The sequence below is a fragment of the Myotis lucifugus genome, unplaced genomic scaffold, assembly GCF_000147115.1.
Source record: "Myotis lucifugus unplaced genomic scaffold, Myoluc2.0 scaffold_79, whole genome shotgun sequence".
Lineage (NCBI taxonomy): Eukaryota > Metazoa > Chordata > Mammalia > Chiroptera > Vespertilionidae > Myotis > Myotis lucifugus.
Window position 1 is genome coordinate 868,209 of NW_005871127.1, and position 19,236 is coordinate 887,444.

The 19,236-nt window shown below is 35.3% G+C and overlaps 1 protein-coding gene across 9 annotated transcripts in view; it reads left to right on the top strand.

Moving 5' to 3' along the window:
* The window catches only part of NFIB (nuclear factor I B), a 225,425-nt gene that overhangs the window by 193,831 nt on the left and 12,358 nt on the right, over positions 1-19,236 (top strand). For 4 of the 9 annotated variants that reach the window (XM_006090687.3, XM_006090689.3, XM_014457551.2 and 1 more), the window contains one exon: positions 9,767-9,855. The exons of 3 other annotated variants lie outside the window; for them this stretch is intronic. In XM_006090687.3, the coding sequence (XP_006090749.1) occupies positions 9,767-9,855 (89 nt within the window). Of the gene's footprint in view, positions 1-9,752; positions 9,856-19,236 lie in introns of those variants that run through there. 2 more of the 9 variants (XM_014457550.2, XM_023755551.1) reach the window with 1 other exon arrangement.

Sequence of the window (19,236 nt, forward strand, 5' to 3'; positions counted from 1 at the left end):
CTGCGCTCAAGTTTTTGATAGCAGAGCAGTTTGAAATTAACCGTGTGCAAAATATTACGTAGGAAAAAGTGGGCTATAATGAATAAGCTGGTACTAACTAACCTGATCTTCATCTATAAGTTGTATGTGCATACGTGTGAGTTTTTACATATATAGGAAGCCTGCACAGAAACTCATTCCGGTTCCTTTTGATCTAGACCTGTCCACCTAGCTTCTGCTTATTGTGCCTGACTTAACTTTGCTTCTGTGGCATTCCCAAGACCTGCCCAGTTGCAGACTAAGGTGCCAGACTGCATATTAAAGGTCACCCCATGCAGAGTTCAGAGAAAATCATAAAGATGATAGCTTATTTAAGATACTTGACGTTTTGCCAGGTTTTAAAAAAAGCAAAACAAAACAAAACAAAAGAGTGAGGACTAACTGAAAACATCTGTACACAGTTATGAAAATACCAAGTAATAATTAGTGGTTTTGCCAGCCATTGGCTTTTCAACATAATTCTCTGGAATGCTGCTTTTTTTCACCTCCAAAATTGCTGTAATATGAAATGTGTTTTAATTACTATAATATGGTTCTATTTGACAAATGTATATGTTCATTGTGTTTTTTCAAAAAAAATGCAGAATTTATAGGTTTAAAAACTTGTTCTTTAAAAAATCATTCCACATATTTTCAGAAATATTTTTGTCATGGGATTTGCATTATACTTTATGACACATCTCTAATTTCCAGTTAATTTTTAATTCATAGAAATGTGCCTCCATTATTTAAACCTTTGGCCCTAAACACATTTAGAATATTATAATCAATTCCATGTACTTAGAAACAATCTTCCTTTCCCCCTGCCCTAACCTATGGAAGTTTTAATTCTTTTATCATTTATGACTAACATTGGAGTCTCATGTAATTATGATCAAAAGTTCATTACATATAAGTTACATCTCCTTTCACATATACAAGGATAAATCAAGAATACTTAGCAAGCATCATGAAAACATGAGTCTTAATGTAGAGCACAGTTTAATTGAATATATATATGAGTTCCAGAACTTTTTTCATCAAAGACCACCAACTTGTTATTTAAGTGGGAGTGTCAAGTAAGACCCCTTACAATATAAGTATGATTTGTTTGATCAACTGTGGTTGATACTTATGGAATATTTAATGTGTTGATCTTTGGAAGGAAAAACTATATAAGCTTCAATTATAAGCTAAAACTATAATGTTCAATTTTATATACCATGCAGATAGATAATTTGTTCTCTATTTATTTATTTATTTTTAAAGCTTTCTTTTTAAAAAATATATTTTATTGATTTTTTACAGAGAGGAAGGGAGAGGGATAGAGAGTCAGAAACATCGATGGAGAGAGAAACATCAATCAGTTGCCTCCTGCACACTCCCCACTGGGGATGTGCCCGCAACCAAGGTACATGCCCTTGACCGGAATCGAACCCGGGACCCTTGAGTCCGCAGGCTGACTCTCTATCCACTGAGCCAAACCGGTCAGGGCTGTTCTCTATTTATTGAAGGAGCTAGGGCTTTTTTAATTGATGAAGCCCAATATACCAAATTCATATGAGCTACAATTTTGAGGCATGAAGAAAATGGATGTATATGCCTATCATACTATACATGTATATTATTAAATGAAGGCTCCAGTTAAAAAGCTTATTATTTTTATCCTTTTATATTGGAAAAGAATCATAGAGATGAAGTTTTATGTTTACTATCCAGGAACAAGAGAGACAAAAGTAGTCTAAATGACTTCAGTAGAGTAAAGGTTATTCTTTTCTACAGCAGAAATGAGATTGATTTACTGTGTCCTTTCATTGCTTTACAAAGATTTAAAAGAGACCACTCTTCTAGCAGCAGGTTCTAAATGCATTTGGTTTAAAGTACTCAATGATGAATGAAAAGGAAAATCAAGGGGTACATGAAATAAAGGTAATCAATCATTTTATATTAGCTAAGAGAAATTCAAAATTAGAAAGGCAATGGTTTTAGTCTGAGAGGGTTCTTTTAAACATTCCCCATAGCCTCTAGTATACATGACCTCTTCAAAATAAATATTGTCACCAGGTACATTCTTCAGTTCATTGGCAGCTGCTTTATAAAGATTTATCCTTTTAGATTATGAAAAGTATTGATGTGCATTGTCGAGTGCTATTTTTTCTCAAAAAATAACTTGAATATTCCCTACATAAATTAGAGCTAACAATAAATTTTAAATTGCTGAATAATTTTGACTATCATAAATAATATTTCCACAAAATGACACTGACACAGAGCTTTCAGTGTAGTCATTGCATATTGGCATTCTTAAATTGAGATGGAAAAATATGAAAATGAACCACATATTCCACTTACAAGAGTAATACATTCATCTTTGGGAATCTGAATACTAAAAGTATATGCTTTTATACCCATTAACTTGGCACACATGCAGCTGTTATTAGGAATTATACATCTTTGTGTTCCTTTTGATAATGGTCATTACTGATTAACAGTGGTTGCTAACTGCCTTGAAAAACTAGTGTTTTTTTTTCCTGACCCAGGAATTTCACCAATCACTGTACATGTGATATTTCATTTGAACCTAAAAATAAAATCACATAATTATGAAGAATATTTCAAAAGAGATTAATGGAAGCAAGTTCATAATTTGACATAAAAAAACCAATGCTAATTGGTCATAATAATCAGCTCATGCCAGCTGATCAGGGCTTTAACATTTTCCGTTATCTCTTAACACAATTTTGAGTGTTGGTCCAGGTCTGGAACTAGACTGTCTTTAGCGTGATTGGCTTAGTTCATGCATTCCCTGTTGGCATGTGGGAAATTAAATTCAGGACTTAAATTGGAGCTTCATTCTTCCTTAACTTTTCTATTGGAAGGTGGTGTGGTGGCTTAAAAAACTCATGGGTCCTGTTTTGGCAAACTGAACTCTTTAGTCTCTGCTGAGAAATCTTTTATAATTTGGAACTTTTTCAGGCATGTCAAGACCTCCTCCCTGACATAACTTCATAGGAGTTCAGTAGGATGCAGTGCTTCCTTTCCTCCTACATTTCGCGCACGCACTGTGAACATTCATTGTGACAAGCAACAAAGGAACTCCATTTCCCAAGCTCTGTCTCTGAGAAAAGGGGAACAGTATAGCAGAGGGATGGATGTTGCTTAGAAAATACAGCAATTATTTTATAATCCAGTCTAACACTTTTAGCATAAGTGGCAAATATGAGACAACTTCCTTGAATTAGCACCAATTCCTTATCTGGTCAACCTCGTAAAGAATTTGCTAACTTGCCAGATCTCTTTCTCGGCTGTCCGAGAGTTTGGTAATATAAGAGGGTCTAATTAACCTGATTATCCACATTATATTTAAGTATAAGGCCATAATAAAAAATATAAATGTTTGCTATTATTCATCAATATGACATATAAAAAACACACCTTATTGCAAGTTGGATATACAAGTGTGTGGCTAAGAAACTTCTTGGGAAGTAAAAGATTACTATTTGAAGTGCATGTTAACCTTTGATACAGAGGTATCCATGGGAGGTTACTTTTGCCTTCCCTAAGTGAGACATCAAAATCAAGTAAACTCTACTTTATAAGGCTTATTTCATAATCTCAAAATTATAAGCTCCTGACTCTAGACACTACTTCTTATTAGAGCTAATGACTGAGTGGCCTGGTAACTCGGGCCTTTGCATTCCTGATCACAATTGCATGGATTTCAGTGGTGCCTGAGCTTCAGCATTTCCACCTCTTGCATGACTATATAATGCTATTATTCCCATTTCAATTACTGGGCTACCTTATATCAAAATATTTTGAACACTTTTCTTGATATAATTTTGAAACTAGAATTTGAAAGTACTTTTTGTTCCCCTGAAAATTTCTGTTACACCAAATGGTCCTTTAAATAACTTGCCTCTGTAGGATTTTTTAAAAAAATTAATATATTAGTTAATATATTAGGTAGAATATAATATTTGTCCTGGCAAATGAAGTGGCAAAGCCAAAGTTAGGTACATGAAAACCACTGAAAGGTAGTTTGGTTATTTTTATGAGAGGCAAGCAATTGAAAGGACGCAAGTGGACTATCAACAAACTTTTCAATAAAGTCAGGAAGCAGGCTATCAACACTCGGGCTGTTCTTATTGTGTCTGTTATCATAATTGACAGCTTGACGCAAAACCCTATCATATGACTTCTGGGTAGGTATGTAAATGGATAAGAGGTCACTTTTCACATATGCTGGCTGGGAAGGAAATACATTTAAAGGAAGTTTCAGTCAAAATAATGGCTAGTTATTCGGCCAGTTCTTAAATTTAAAAAAAAAAACCTTCAATGGTCTGTCTTTTATCATTCATTCATTTATTTAGTAACTTACTTTCCTGGTTATCAAAGGCTAATATCTCGATAAACTATTCTAATGTAAACATAAAATTGTATTCCCTGAAACCTTACATTTCAGTCCACAAAATCACCAGGAAAAAGTGACCTTCCTTTCTGAAAATATTAACCTTAGAAGAGCTAAGTTGAATCAAGGGAGTAGAGGAAATTCTGAAGATTATAATTATAGACATTGTAGTTTTAAGTATTCTTGGGCTGCATATGAAGGATATAGTAGGAAAAGAACAGTGACAGGCAAACTGGTGTCCTGGGTGAGGACCAGAGACTAGGGATCAAGAGGTTGGTCTAGAGGAGAACAAGGAATGTCTAACCTTAGACAAATCCTTAAACCTTGATGTCTTTTATCCTTATTTTGAAAAGGAAAATGAAGAAGTTGAACTACCCAATCTTTAAGTTCCCTTGAAATCTTAAACATTACAAGTTAAAATAGCTTCCATCTAAAAATGAAGACTTTCACTTTCTAATACTTATGATTTATGGCCAGTAATGTTTATTTAGTTCATGGACTATACAGACCCATTTAACTTAATTCTACCATGCTCGTGAAATTAAACATCAAGAAGCATGGGTTTCAGAAATTGACATTAGAAGTAACTTTAATAATTTTATTAACCGATGTCACACCAATAAGTTCAATAAAAAAGAGAGTAACTTAAGGAACCAGGATAACCTTGAATATCTTATTTTTTAAAAAAATAAGTGTTGCCCAGCCGGTGTTGCTCAGTGGTTGAGCGTTGACCTATGAACCATGAGTTCACAGTTTGATTCCTTGCCAGGGCACTTGCCCGGGTTTCAGGCTTGATCCCCAGTAGGGGGCAGCCAACCAATGATTCTCATCATTGATGTTTCTATCTCTCTCCCTTTCCCTTCCTTTCTGAAATCAATAAAAATATATTTTAAAAAATAAGTGTTATGTATCCCATATATAACTAATTTCATTCTGACCATTTTGCTTGTTTAGTAATCCTACAGCCTATTAATTCAGAGACCTTTTTTTTGCTCTGTAGCAGGAAATTAATAATAGTAATAAAATAAAAGTCTACTAATCTAAGAGTTAAGAGGAAATATTGGAATATTAATCTTTTAAAGTGCCCCCAAAAGCACCTTTCCTCCCCCCCGAAAAAAATCTGTTTCCTTGAGGCTCTTTGGAGAAATGAAGAAACCTAAGAGACCATAAAACACACCTTTGAAGATATTCCCTTGAGGTCACTGTAAACTTAAAAAAAAAAAGTGAAAAGGTAAATTTGTCTGTGTTGATTATGCTGTTTACAGTGTAATGGTTTATTAGTTCAACTGAGAGCTGTTGTCACCAAGAGGGACTGTTGGTACATCAGACTGTTTGCTGAGTCTAGCGAAGGAGAAGGTTTTGCTTACCTTCTTTCTTTTGTTCCCAAAGCTAATGGCTAAGCATTTAACAAAAGCCCTAGTTCAAAACAATAGAAGTCCTCACTTTAAGAAACCAATTCTTACTTGCAATCCAAGCAATATTGATTCTTCGTGGCTATAATCTAACTGCATATCTGATAGTCGTGTAGAAAAAGATAATGGCCCGAATCTTAGGTGATTCCCCTGATGCCGTTTGTAAAGGGAAACTCCGGGGACCCCATCCTTGTTTTTCGGAAACAATCTCATTGGAGTTGGGAGTGGGGAGAGGAGCAAGGTTCTCATCGCAGAGACTATGGAGTCCGTCCTGGGAACACATGCAGCGGAACCTTTCCCTTCCCTTCTCTCCTGGTGTCTGGGCTACTCCAGCCTCACCCTTTGACTCAGGGCCTTTCCACGGAGAACCTTCCTCCTGATTTCACCTTTGGTTTGCTTTTGGAATCCCGGGCATAAATTGTTTTACTATAAAATTGACCTTAATTTTTTAAACAATGTAATTCCATACTAGTAGGTATGCACAAAGTAAAGAATTAAAATATCTGTATGAGTGGACAGGCATTTCTGCAAGGACATACCTATGGTGAGGTGTGTCAAAGGTTCTATATTGTTACAAAAATAAGAATTACTATCCCCCACACATCCAAACACAAAACTTTAACAGATTAATTTTTTAAAATATATTTTTATTGATTTCAGAGAGGAAGGAAGAGGGAGAAAGAGATAGGAACATCCATGATGAGAGAGAATCATGGATTGGCTGCCTCCTGCAAGTCCCCCACTGGGGATCGAGCCCACAACCCAGGCATGTGCCCTTGATCGAAATTGAACCTGGGACCTCCCAGTTCGCAGACCGACACTCTATCCACTGAGCCAAACCGGCTAGGGCTGACAGAGTAAATTTTTAAACTAATGTGTACCTGGTGCTTTAAGTTTTATTACTAGTGGGGGGAGAGTAATTTCTTATGTTTTTGAGGGAAAATACTTGAAAAAATTAAGAGTGTTATTGAATCTTATATATCACCCAAAATTTTAAGTTTTAAAATGTAATTAAAATGAGTTGATAGCTAAACTATATAACACTGACTCTCACAAGATAAAAACTGAGGAATCACCATACCAATATCAAATAACATCACCTATTTTCTTAAACTTATTTAAAGCCTAATATAAAATTCTTTTTTGTTAGGAATACTGAAGTATACTAATACCAAGATTATTTTACATGTCACAATAAGATGCTTAGACACACTTACTAACACAGTATTAACATTTTATCACCTACAATTTATTCAGAATTTGCTGAGTCAGTACTATCTTGGTCAAACTAGATTCTTAGGAATTGATTTTATTAGGAATTAGTGTCATGGAAATCTTCAGTGAAGTGGTGGTTTTTATTTTAATTATTTGTTTCTCCTACCCATGCAATCACCTTCAAATTTTCACTTTATCAGGAGGTTTACTAATTCAGAGATACTTTATGCAAAATTAATTAATAATTAATACATTTAAAAAAAACTTGGAGAGGCTCCTATTCAAGCAACCTGATATAAATAAGTTTTAATATATAATCATGTATAAATATGGCTCCTCAGAAATTTTTGAAAATGTTGGCAATGCTAGCCCGTAAACTCAATAGCTAAATAAATTTACCGTGTATTTCACCTTTTCAATAACTGAAAGGAAATTAATTCAATGCTAATGAATATCCTGCCAGTTTCTTCATCATTTAAATTGTTGTTAAATCTAATTGTGACCATTTTGCGTATACTTAAGTATATTCTTTATTTGGGAGAAAATACTTCTATCTCATATGTCTGAAATATGGATGAAAATGACTAGCTGCGGATCAGGTTTAACTGTTTGAGAGTACTCTGGAAAGAAAAGTCCAGGCATACATAGACTTTAAGTTTTCCTCACATGGCCAAAGATAGCCCACTTGACATTTTTGGGGGATGGTAAACAAATAAAGAAAAAGTTAGCAACATGAACAACAAAATACTAACAGTTTACATATCGATCCTTCCAAGGAAACATATGCCTGCAGGTGTCTGTGGGACTGCAAGCCAATCAGTGAGTGGTATTTAGTTTCTCTTGGCTTTGAGAAACTGTCTTCTGAAAACCACTTCAGTCTAACCTGAGAGCCCACAGACACTAACCTGAAGTTAATACTTAGCAGAATTCTCATGGGCTATGACTACATATACCCGCCCCTTATTGGGAATATTGAGTGGACTCCAAACTAGGACTTCCATTGACAAGAGCAGAATCAGTAAGTGGTCCCTTTGGTCATCGTTTATACAAAGTCAAAGTATCTCAAACAGTTTTAGATTATTTTCATAGTACCGGCTTAATAATGTGTATTTCGAAATAGACACCTGGTTTACTGTTACTGCAGAAAAAAACAATTTCAGATTGCCCCATCACATTGCATTTGTGATTAGATGATCCAATTTGAGAACTTTTTAAAAAATCTTGCCATATTAAAGTTTGTCTGCTGTTTGATTTAAAACTAATCAAGTCTACATTTTCTCCTTGATGCAAGTATTATGATCAATTTTTAGAATACTTTTATTCTATTTTACCTTCTCCACTGACTTTTGGCTTCTTTATGGCATATATCCTGAGCAGAATGTACATAACTACCAATTTATTCATCTGTCTACCTATTTATCATCTACATTAGTGGATTTTTTCTTCAGTTCTTTAAATTTCCAAGTTACTTTACCTGAAATATCAATATAATTAAAACACATGTCTTAGAAATATTAGGTGGTATTTTAGAGTCTCATTGATCTGTAGAAAAATGAGCAAAAATGATTACTTTTAAAACCCAAAATCACTTTTACTTATGTGTGTAGAAACTCCAGAGCATAACAAGAAAAAGAAAGCTTCTTAATAGCCATTTTTTTTGCCATAACCCTATCAGAAAGGATTAAAATACTTTATCATAAGTTCAAAGGCACTCTGGCTCCAATCAGCATCTTTCAGAAATTCTCACTGAGAAACAGCAAGCAAGGTTTGGTGGATGGCTGTAAGTCATCTTTTCAATGCAAGATGCCATTAATTCACAGCATAGCTATCTAAGGATTAAACACCATGATTTTCTAGTGTTTTTCCCCCCAAAGCCAGATAAGTTTACTTTTTTAAGCATAAAAATAAGCAATATATCTTTTCAATAAATCTGCTAGCACTGTAGGGCAGCTGTTACCCAAACAGAGCTGGATAGGGTTACTTGAACACTCTCGGAAGGGCAGCGCTGATGATTCGGAGATCTGGGAAGAATTTATTTCAGCTTGTATTCAGTGCATTCCTCACTCCATTCAGATGTGGTAAAGTATTTTAAATGCCATCACTGTGAGTTTAAAATAAAAGCAGAAATTCTTATCAACTCCTTCTAAACAATGCCACTGTGAATAAAGCACAATTAGCAAACATCTAAAACTGAATACCTGGACGCTTCTAAACACAAGTCAGGGACAATGTTGAAAAGGTGGGGCCTTTTCTCCTCTAAACTGCATGTCTTTCATGTTTTGCAAATTGCATGCTTAAAGTTATTCTTTTACTCAGTGTGGATTATTTGGTGTGTTGCATTTTTTTTTAAAAAAAGCTTTTTTTAATTTTCTTTCTAAAATATATCTCTCTATTGAACATTAACGTTTGCTTTTATTGCAGCTCAATTTGTACTCTAATAATGGCTAATTGTTATGTTCTCAGCACTTGTTTCTCTTGTATGCTTTAATTAATAGAGAAGCATATTGCAATAGCTTTTTCTAAAAAACAGTCTAGGAATTTTGCTTTGCACAGGAAGGTTTTCTTTTGCTTTTTTTTTTTTTCCTTTAAGTTGCCTCTTGGGAAAGTAAGGTTAATGCCATGTACAGTACTCGTTTGCATGTGTTCATTTAAATACTAAAAACTGTAGTACTGCTCCATCCATATCTGACTGCTAGGTTTCAATTGACAGCTGAGGATTTGTGACTGGACCATGAATCAAAACGGCAGGCATTTATACCCCAGTACCAGTGAGGATACATTGGGAATTACTTGGCAAAGGTAACATTTTAATTATTTCCAACCCTACACTTACACTTTAACAATTACATGAGCTGTAGTGTTTGTTTTTAACTAGCTTGATAGAAAATATATGTTAAAAGTTTAGTTGTCTCGGCTATACCATCCCTCTTTCCCTCCCCTCCCCCCTTTATTTCTTATGTAAATGCAAAATTTCAATTAATTTGGGATTATAGCATATGCTAATGAATTATTGGAATTTCTGAGTGCTATGAAATGTTTTAAACAATTTATAATATTTTTCTTGAAGGAGGGGGTGGATTTTACACTTAGATTTTAGGACCTGAAATATGAAATGGGTTTTAGGGAAGAATTTTTTAACTATTGGGTTTTCACGTAGTAGATTTTTCTCATTTCAGCTCTTTCCTGGATGGCTAACTTTATTATTTATTTATTCCCCTATCAGAGAGGACAGCTAGCAAGAAAAAAAATTTTAATTAGTTGATTTACTGTTATTAGCAGCACTTATAAATTTAAAAGTGGGAAGATTGTTGGAATAGATTCTAAAGAAGGAATTTGGTGTAAATAAAGTTTCAACTTTTGTTTGTACATTGATGTGAGCCATTGAGAATTGACTTTATTTCGCTGACTAAAAAAATAATTCTAAAAGTTCATTTTCAAAACGAGTTTTCATGTTCTCTCATGTATTGGTTTTAGAAAATAAGTAGTGCATGTCAGCTTCTTATGTATTATTTTAATAAAGAACAATTTTGTCAACTTGACAAATTAAATAATTAAAATTCATACTATAATCATGAGTAGCAAGAGATAAAAATGTACAGAAGAGAGTGAGGTAATCCCATAAGGAGTTCACCAAAAGTATAGCCAACGTAATTTTCCAGCCCTGCTGTGATTATAATCATCTCTTTACTGAACATGCCTCTGTTAAAAGTACATACTTAGGTATCAGCTGTCAGTGGGTCACACATCTCCATACTGCTTGGTAGGAACTGAAAAAGAGTAGAGTTTAAAAGAATTAAGTTAATAAAATGTTCACTTATACTCAGGTGAAAACTAAGAAAATTAGTTGGACTCTGTTTTAAAAACTCAGTTTTTTATTAACACACTACTTAAAATGAATACATATGACTTTTCCTTTTCTGAAAGATTGATATAACGGCTACTTTAAAATATATACATTTTTCCATATCTTGTTTTTTTCCCAAGAAACTTACATAATTCCCTGAGTTGAAAAAAACACAATATATGCTTATAAGAAAGAAGATAAGCTTAATGAAAGCATCTACTTAAAGTCTTAATAATTAATAATCTTAATTAAATCTAATGAATATGTCTTATTTAAATAGTCTTAAGTATTTTTAATTTAACTGGATATGATAACACTATGTTTGGACTTAGTTTTCCTTAAATAACTTCTTTATATTCCATGATCGGTCTGTTAGCAAATTAGCCCACGTATGCATACAAGTCTTACAGTTGACAAGAATTGCAAGTTAGATGAAGTGTGCTTGTGTTTTTAAATTGTGACTATAGCTGTGTAACTTTCAAATCTGTGGATTACTGATTGACATTTACTTGTCTAAAATAAGATAGCACCTTTAAAGTACATGAAAGTCAAATAAAGGTGTAAATTATTGGAAATTTAAAATATAACTGCGCCTAGTATCTAGTAATTTCTCAAAGAAAAAGTTGATATCCCAAAAAAAGAAAAGGTGAGTGGACAATGAGTCACCACAGAATACATGTTTTGGAATGAACTAATAAGATGGCTAAACTCAGTTCTTAGGAGGACATTATTGATGTTACAAATCTCCGTCTTGGTGAAAAATTGATGTGGTAATCAGTTTCAAGTGATAATAAGTCAGAAAAAAAAATCAGAATTCACTTAGTTAAAATGTCTCCCCCTCTCAAAATAGTGATTTTTTAAATTAGTAGATAATGAAATATAAACAGACTTAATGCTTCAAAAAGCTTTAAAGATGCAGCTTTTGGGTTGTTTCTTCTCTTTTTATCATGATTCAGAAGGCACAAAATTGATAAAGACAGGTGTCACCTTCATACTTTCAACAGGTATTGGCTGAATCTCTGTGGTGGGCTGACCCAAATGCTATGGGTGATGCAGATGCTCACTGTTCTTAAAATCTAAGTGTCATACATACAATTCAGAATAGAGGTACGCAAATGAAACAACAATTTTCTTTGCTTTGTTATAGTATGAAAAAATAGACACAAGTAGAGTCCATATTTGATAATACAAATTGGGCATGCCTGTGGCACAACATATTCATAATTTGTTTATGGTTTATAGTTTATGCCCTGTGGTTATTAATGAAACTTAATATGTGTGTGTGTGTGTGTGTTTGTGTATGTGTGTGTTTTCCTGGAAAGGATGCTAGAAAAGAAATCATAAGTATCTGTAACACTACTACTTTTAATGCAGATAACAAACATCTAAAATCTTCAGGGCCCTGCTACAACTTTAAAATTATCTGAATACACTGAAAATATATGGGAAATATATAGGGTGTCCCTAAAAATCTATACACACTTTACAGCTGATAGCTCAATTGATGTTTCTTTCTTTTCAGATTTAAACCATTGTAATTAATAATTATTCAGTGTGTATACATTTTGGGGGTACCCACTAGATCTGTTCAACCAGAGAATTAAATCATTTGTCTTTGTCATAACGGAATAAAGAAAATATCAGGTTACTTTTGTGGTGGTTTTTGTTTTTAACAAAAGGTGATCCCTCAAGACTTTGTAGGAGAAACGCCAAATAAGGTGCCTTGGGTTTTTCTTTGTGTTTTGGCTTCACTTTGTTTAATTTTGTTTTGATCGCTTGTTGCCATTAATTTCCTCTTCCAATCACTAGCTGTGGTTGCCCCTGTCCTGCTTTGTACCAATCCCCCTGTAGAGGTGTTTCCACGTCATATGCAGCTCCTTTTGTGGGACTGAAAATGGCAGTGCCGGGGGAGCTGAGCAAATATAATCAAAGCTGGAAGCTTTCATCCTCCTCCTTCCTGGCTCCCTCCCACTGCCCCCCTCATCTACATCACCCCCCACCCCCCGCCCGCCCACCAATATATGAACATTCCTTGAGGAAGCAAAGCATACTTTTTTGGAAAGTTTTCACAAAGTTTTACTAGGTTGCAACCCTGAAGGTGTTTTGTTGTTTTGACCTTAGAATTTTGTGAGTGAGTGTGTGTGTGTGTGTGTGTGTGTGTGTGTTGCTTGCACCTGTGTGAATTTTTCTGTCTAACCCAAAGGTCAGTTATCATAGTTAACCCAGAGTGCAATCTATGGGCTAAAGGCTCACTTCGGCTTGAATCATGAGAGCTTAGGCAAGGAATAGGTGATGAGTTGCGTCTGTCGTTCATAAGGGTACTGTTGTGACTGTGCTTTGTCCTCCAATGTGGATAAATTAGATTGTTGCATATGTGAGTTATGTGGGTATAAACAAATACAGCAGTTAACTCCCTAACTGGCTTTCCTTCTTGAAACTGTAGCCAGAACATAGCTTGTACTATGGAATATAAAAGAGCAATATAATTGAATGAAAAAGAAAGCCGAAGGACAATCCAAGAATAATATAAACATACGTTATTTTAAAACATTGGAGGGAGTGCTTTATGCAAAAGAGAAACTAGATTTATTGTTTCATTCCCTCTGCTCCCCCTTCGCCCCTTTCAGGAAAAGGCAAAGCCACAAGTGAGTGGCTGTATGTGTCTGATTGCTTGTATAAACATCGAAGAGGCCTTCAGATGGCTAAAATAAACACGCGCGTGTTACTGAAGGATATGTTTACACAAACCATTTGCTCAGCCTCCGAAATAATGAATAAATGAAGATTTTACTGAAATAATTGGAAGGATTTTTGTGTTTCTGTTGATGCCATAATTGAATGGCACCAAAGAGACTTTTATCAGCTATTTTACATGTTACATGTGTTAGCAGTTCCTTTCTATGAGTTGAATACTTCATTCTGTAGTTACTTTACACATGTTTTTGTAAGAAATTGTCGTTTATTACTGCAATTCTAGAGAGTTGCTTGATTTCCCAAGAGAAATTTAGCAGCCAGTAAAGATTATTTGGGTCTGCTTGGTCAGGAGAGGGAAGGCAAAAAAGGAAGGAGTAACGGCATTCATTTCATACGTATAGCCCTATTTACATAGCACTGTCCTGAACCTTGCTGTGTCTTGGTAAAATATACATTCTCCATGACTTAAGAATGAATATTTAAACAAAATCATCTTCAATATAGGTTTGCAAACCATATGTTTGTATATAAATAGATGTGCATGTGTGTATGCATGTGTGTATATGGTGTATGTGTATACATACACATGTACATATGCATGCATGTATATATATGTGCATACACATATGTATGTGGTACTGTCTGGTAAGAGCAGTATGTGACCTATCCATAGGTAGTAGTAAGAGTTAACTTTTATTTCGACATGACACTTAGACCATCCCTAGGAATTTACTAGTTAGCATTTCCTGCTTTCAGTTTGTTATCTTGACACATAACTACAATACAACAGCTGGGTTGTTCCTGGGGTTCCTGGGGGGAGCTTTATTCTCAGAGTGCTGAGTTTCCTTTTCAGCTGTCAGCTCTAAAGTGCGTTCAAAATGCTCAACTTTTTACGCACCGTTCTGGGCCCCTAGCACCACTCTGGGACCATGATAGAAACGCTGATCAGGTAGATGAACTGGAGAATCTCTGGTTCAAGGAAGGGAATTGCAGAAGGCAAAACTGCACGTGGCCATTGTGTGGTAACCAGGCTGCTCTGCTCCCTGGTGACGCTCTTTAGATTTGAATAATTGATTTAAAAGAATTACTCCTTTCTCATCAAAGTTATTTTCACCTGTTATGAAATAAAAAATAAAAATGTTACCATTCTTTAAAATGATCCTTTATGGTGTTCACCCCTATGCAATATCTGTGTTCTGGCTGTTGAAAAACACATTGGGATTTGTTGTAGTTTTGCCTAACTTTCTCCATTTATACAGAAAGGCTTGCACAACACAGCGTTTCCTTTTTATCTAGGAAACTCTTCAGAACACTTCCTAAGAAATTAATTGTATTCCAGCCAGACTTGCATGCTGCCATCCCACAGGAAATGGGTCAGCAATCCATTAAGATGCCATTAGATAATCTAATTTGGAACTTAATCTCTAAATTAACCATGCTCCATACTTGAAGCATACTTGAGAGAAAGAAAAAAAGTTTACGTTTGAATCGATAGGGGAGCCGAAGCGTGAAGAAGGCTGTTTGTTTTTTCTGTGGCTGTGGTCACGTCTCAAGCCGTCTGGTAACCAGGAGAAACCAGACATGATGTAATTCCAGATTGAACTTGAACTTCAGGGACTTAGGATAGGGGAACAATGGACCATAGGAATCAATAATGTCCATTTTCCACATGATTATGTTTGGAGCTGTAAGTTAACCTTTACGGGAGAAGCAGCAGGATCTTCAGTGTGACCCAAATGAGATGAGCCAGAGACAAGATGTTAGAGGAGAGAAAACAACTTTCGCCGCGATGTTTTCTGAGCAGCGCTGCAGATTCCAGCAGGATTAGAAAAGTTCCCGCTCTGCTGTAAACCGGTGGCCTGTTCAGAGCACTCTTTGTTCGCTTAGGTAGGACAAACTTAATCTTACGTTTCCTGTCAGATGATTTTTGGCAGCGCGACGGGATAGGGAGGAGCGAGATTCAGAAAACTCCCCAATGTAAACCTTGCTGATTAACCCTTTGCAATGAAAGGAGTATAGTCAACACGCACTCTATTTGAAGAGGTTTGATGTGAAGTGCTGTGTTTACATCTGGATTCCGGCTCCGAGAAATCAGCCTCACACCAGCGCAATATGTAGTTGTTAACTTACCTTTTCTGATTGTCCTGTTTGCTAGTGCTGTGTGTAGGTATCCAGTGCATTTTTAGTCCTGTTTACCGAAGTCATAAAGCATAGGAGGAGATAACCACAATAACAAATTACCAAAGGAAAAAGGAGAAGGCAGAGCCTCCTGACGTTTAAGAAATTGAAGAACATGCATTTTGAATAATCAGAAATTGTAGAAAACTACAATTCTTTCCTCCTTTGTTGACTTTTCGTTTGGTGAGAAAACAGACTTTTCTTGCCCATGTGAACAGAGTAGCAGGCGTAATTCAAAAAAGCATGTTCAGCTCCTCGATCAATTGTGATTTTATACTTCAAGTCAGTTCTTTACGAGACAAAAAGTTCTTTCATTTAGAGGCGAAATTGTGCAAACAACACTGATTTTAGCTTTTAAGTGAAAAACATTTGGGCAAGAATCGCTTTTGGCTTTTCTATAAAGCTTAACGTTTCTCCTAGTATTTCCTGGGTGAGTTTCTCTAGTGAAAGGCACTGTTAGGGAGCTCTGTGTCTGTAGAGAATGTTGTCTGCTGTTGAGGACTCACATGTGCTAATGAAGGAGCTGTAGCACTGGTGACAATGGCACTGAGAGGAGCCCAGGGAGAGACAGGAACGCAGACCAGAGGGGGACAGAATCCACAGGCAGCGTTCTCTGTTGTGGGCAGGAGATCGAATAAGTCCCAGGAGCCTGACAATTCTATATTTTTAATTGTCTGAAACCTCCCACAGCTGCAGAAGTTGCTACATATGTATGTGTGTGTGTGTGTGTGCTGTCATTTATTTTCAATTAGTCATCTTCCTGATGATTCTCTTTCATTTCTGAAACATGAAAAACAGCAAGCATCATTTTTTTTTTACAAATCTGCTTACTTTGGCCTATTTGGGGGAAGGGTATTTTTCGTAATTCCGTGTAAAGTAAACATTTTCAGGAAATAAGTCTTTATTACTTTTAAGTCTATAGATTGCCTTGTTGAACGATCTTCAGGGATTTTGTAAGAGCTTTTTACTAAAAGAGGGCAGTCATTGCAGTGAGCACATGAAACTCTTAGCTGTCGTGTCCCGTACGTAAGGCTCTTCTCGCCCCGTGCTCTCCATTAGATAAAATATTCCACGGGCACAGGCCATCATTTTACGTAGAAGATGCTAGTACTCACACATAGTAAAGTTAACATTCAAATCCAGTGTTCCCCCCTCCCCCTCCAAACAAAACACGTCCGAAACATTTGAATATAAATTAATGAGCTTTGACAACTTACCGTTTGGATATGTTATTTCAAAAGCATTGTTCCCCAAGGAGGAGCAATAAAGGAGGCTATTTACCTACTTAGTTAAGAAACAAATACGTTTCTCTTTCATTACTATGAAGTGCTATTGCTTGCAGTTAGAATAATTCCTGGAGCCACCTGCAGTTTATGCTGTTTGGTGTTTCCCAGAGAGCCCACAAGAGTACTTTGCAGATCAGGTAAGAGCTGGCCGGGGAGCTTTCCCATACAGATTATTACAAATAGTAATAATCATTAGAAATCATCTTGCATGCAAATAGGCTCGTTCAGATGGCCATAATGAGCTTTAAAAATGGGGGAAATAAATCGAAGAAATCCAAGACCTGTGTAAAGCACTTTGTATAATCTTACTACGAGACTAATCTCATCAAAGTGTCTCTCAACAAGCAAATTATTGACATGCAGTCACATCTGTACACACATATGCAATGGCAAATATTGCACTTGGCTGAAAAGAATCTGGAATTGGATAATATACAGTTATTTGTGTTGAAGTTTGAAGTCAACAGTTATACTTTCGAGGGAATTGCAGTGTATCTAAGTGATATGGACCTTAATTTATAGAATCTCATATATAATTCAGGGATAATAGAAATTCTTGTCCAGTGATAAAAGTAAAGTATGTTTCACGAAAGAGATAAAGTGTAGTACACTGGGTAAGAATATAGATCCTAGAACCACACTGCTCGAGTTCAAATCCTGGGTTTTACTGTTTAATAGCAGTACTAGCTTCAATGGCCTCATCTGTAAAATCTGAAAAATAGCAGTTCTTTTCTCATAGGTTTGTTTTGAAGATTGAAAGTTTTAAAGTAGGTGAAGCAGTGCCTAGCGCTGTTATTTAACACACACTATAAATGCTGTAGCAACTAGTGTGTGAAATATCACTTTCTCTGTTCTTATACATTAATGAATTATTAATCTATTTAAATATAGAAAAATAATTCTTAAATAAATGGGTACTTAAATACTACCCATCTATTTCTTCCACTGGTCTGAGTGAGCATTTTTTTATAAGACGCTGTCTGCAGCCTTTTTGTTATATTGAAATCAGCAGCCAGTCCAAATGTACACTTCTACAACCCAGGAATGCATGGTTTCTAACTTAATTCATACTTAATTAATCTGCCTTTATTTTTTTTGCAGGCAGAGACTAGCTACTAATAGGGAACAGTGTTTATTGTTCATTTTGGGAGCGATACAAATATCTGTGAGTTAATATCATAGTAATACAATTAGTAGTATTTAGCCAAGGAAGTAAAACATTTTCCTTCTTGGGAATATTTGAAACAGGTGCAAATGAATTAAAGACAAACCCTTCTTTTAAATGATGGCATTTATTTTATTTATTATCCATGCTTTCTGGGCCATTGTTTATTTTTATTGCTATCTATATAAGTAATGTGGCTACTGATACAATTGAGGAATGTATGAATAGATATAATTACTTGTGCTTCATTCCTATAATATTTTTGTGAGCTTCTTGAAAGAATACTTTCTATCTTCACAGTAAATATGGTAATATCATGATTAAATAAGTGTGTAAAACTTGAGTGAGTGATGTTTATTACTGAAAAGTATTAGTATACAAGGTACTTTGACATTTTATACAATGATTTTTAAATTTATCTTTATTGTTGAAAGTATTACAGATGTTCCCTTCTTCCCATTGATCCCCTCCACCACCCCCCATTCACCCCCCTCCAGGCCTTCACCACACTATTGTCTGTGTCTGTGGGCTATGCATATATGCATATAAATTCTTTGTTTAATCTCTCCCTACCCACCTCAGACTTCCCTCTGAGATTTTGCCCAACCTATTATCAGATAAACTCAGAGTAGTAAATGAAATTTTGCCATTCATGAAATAGCTCTTATTGTTTTTAATCATCTGAGACTAATAGTTAAAGTGAAGCTTTTGACTTTGGTTTCTTACTCAACCAACAACTTCATGTAATTATATTTGGCAGCCCATGGTTCTTGGGTGGTTACTGAGCTAAATGTTTAGGGCCCAATCCTTTTTGGCCATAATTTTTAAAAACACAACCATCAAATGTTGACGTGCTCAGAGCAATTTTTCTCTTTTTTTCTTTGAAAGTATAGAATCTATTTACTCCTTGTAGATGTGAAGACCAACTATTTTATTCAATTTATCCAGGATACAAAATATATAAATAGCGTATCATTTCCAAAAGGAAGAAGTGGGTGTCTTCTTCCCCCTTA